Here is a 1,329-nt window from a genome sequence, read left to right as displayed (position 1 = left end):
CACGGGAGTCACCCCCGCGGGCCTTGTGTTTGACACATGTGTATTAAGTTAACTCTGTAACTGCAGATGAGTCTTGGTAAAAGCAAAGCCCTAAATAGCAGATTTTTATGCTTTAAAGGGTTGTTTCATAAAAAAATCACTTTTTAAAGTTTCCTTTGGATTTGTCTCAGGTGCAGAGGACGGTGTTTCTCCMTGCAGCACCCCCTCCTCTGCTGGCTGGGAGAAATGCAGCTTTACAGAAGGTAGGTGGATGACATCAGACGGGCTGCTGATGACTCAGCAGTCTTTAGGTGAACATTTTAGTCTCATTTTTGGATGTGCTTTAACAAACTGAACAATGAGTGACACCAGGTGATAGACCAGAGAGATCAAACAGCTGCTAAACTGAATATCTCACATTTAGRTTTTGATCAGGTAATGAAAAAAGACCTCTGCTTCTTTCATTGGTCTAATTTTCCCTCTGTCTGCCTCCGTGTCTTCAAGTCTCCCAGAGGAGTCCATCTGTGACCTCTGACCAGTCCCAGAAATCTGTGGAGAGCCTGTTCTCTGCCAGGTGGGTACCTGGAGGTGGGTTAGGAGGAGAAGGTGTAGTTTGTGGCACCAGTTGATTACAGGACAGAAAATGCTTCACCTAAGTTATTGTCCATGTAACATGGTAAAGGTTCAGTTCAAAATGTATAAATCTCAGTTTTTTATCATGCTGTTATTCTCAGAAAGGACAAAGGTTTCCAGATGATCTGAGCTGAAACTGTAAATTGAATAGCTGTATACTGAAAGGCTGAACAGATTAATTAAAAAACATAACAATTCAGTGGATTATACTGACCCTAAATAAATCATATAAAGTCTGTTTGGACTGGGTTGTATTCTAAACATCTAAACCTGAATCAGAACCAGCTAGTTGATCCTGATGAAGCTGAGGAACAACCTAAACACTGATTCTTTCTTCTCGTCTCCAAGGCTGGCCCTCAGCAGGACTCGCCTCCTGACTCGAGCTGCTAAAGGATTCATGTGCCGATCGCACAGCAAGTCGGCCGATTCTATGGGAGAGAGTGAGAATGAGAACAAAGACTACATTCCTCTGGTGAGCATCGGGTCGGCTCTGTTCAASTGAATGTTCTTCATCGGGTCAGGACTATTGWGAAGTGAGAGCACAGTGGTTTGGGRRAATGAATGAAAAAATGTCGTGTGGATTTCTTAGACATACGGTCAAATCCAGAAAACGGCGTATGCACAATAAATCCAGATGTATCAAACTGTGCGTATGCCTGAATCCACGCACATTTCTTTTAGACATCACAATTAACGTGGAACTGAGCGCACTGAGAC

The 1,329-nt window shown here is 43.1% G+C and overlaps 1 protein-coding gene across 2 annotated transcripts in view; it reads left to right on the top strand.

Moving 5' to 3' along the window:
* vwa5b1 (von Willebrand factor A domain containing 5B1) overlaps positions 1-1,329 on the top strand; it is a 77,706-nt gene that overhangs the window by 70,153 nt on the left and 6,224 nt on the right. For both annotated transcript variants that reach the window (XM_014031608.1, XM_014031607.1), the window contains exons 19-21: positions 171-242; positions 484-553; positions 961-1,084. In XM_014031608.1, the coding sequence (XP_013887062.1) occupies positions 171-242; positions 484-553; positions 961-1,084 (266 nt within the window). The remainder of the gene's footprint in view (positions 1-170; positions 243-483; positions 554-960; positions 1,085-1,329) is intronic.

Source organism: Austrofundulus limnaeus, unplaced genomic scaffold (genome assembly GCF_001266775.1).
Source record: "Austrofundulus limnaeus strain Quisiro unplaced genomic scaffold, Austrofundulus_limnaeus-1.0 Scaffold1281, whole genome shotgun sequence".
Taxonomy (NCBI): Eukaryota; Metazoa; Chordata; class Actinopteri; order Cyprinodontiformes; family Rivulidae; genus Austrofundulus; species Austrofundulus limnaeus.
Note: the sequence above shows the minus strand (reverse complement) of the source record. Positions and strands in the feature narration are given on the sequence as shown.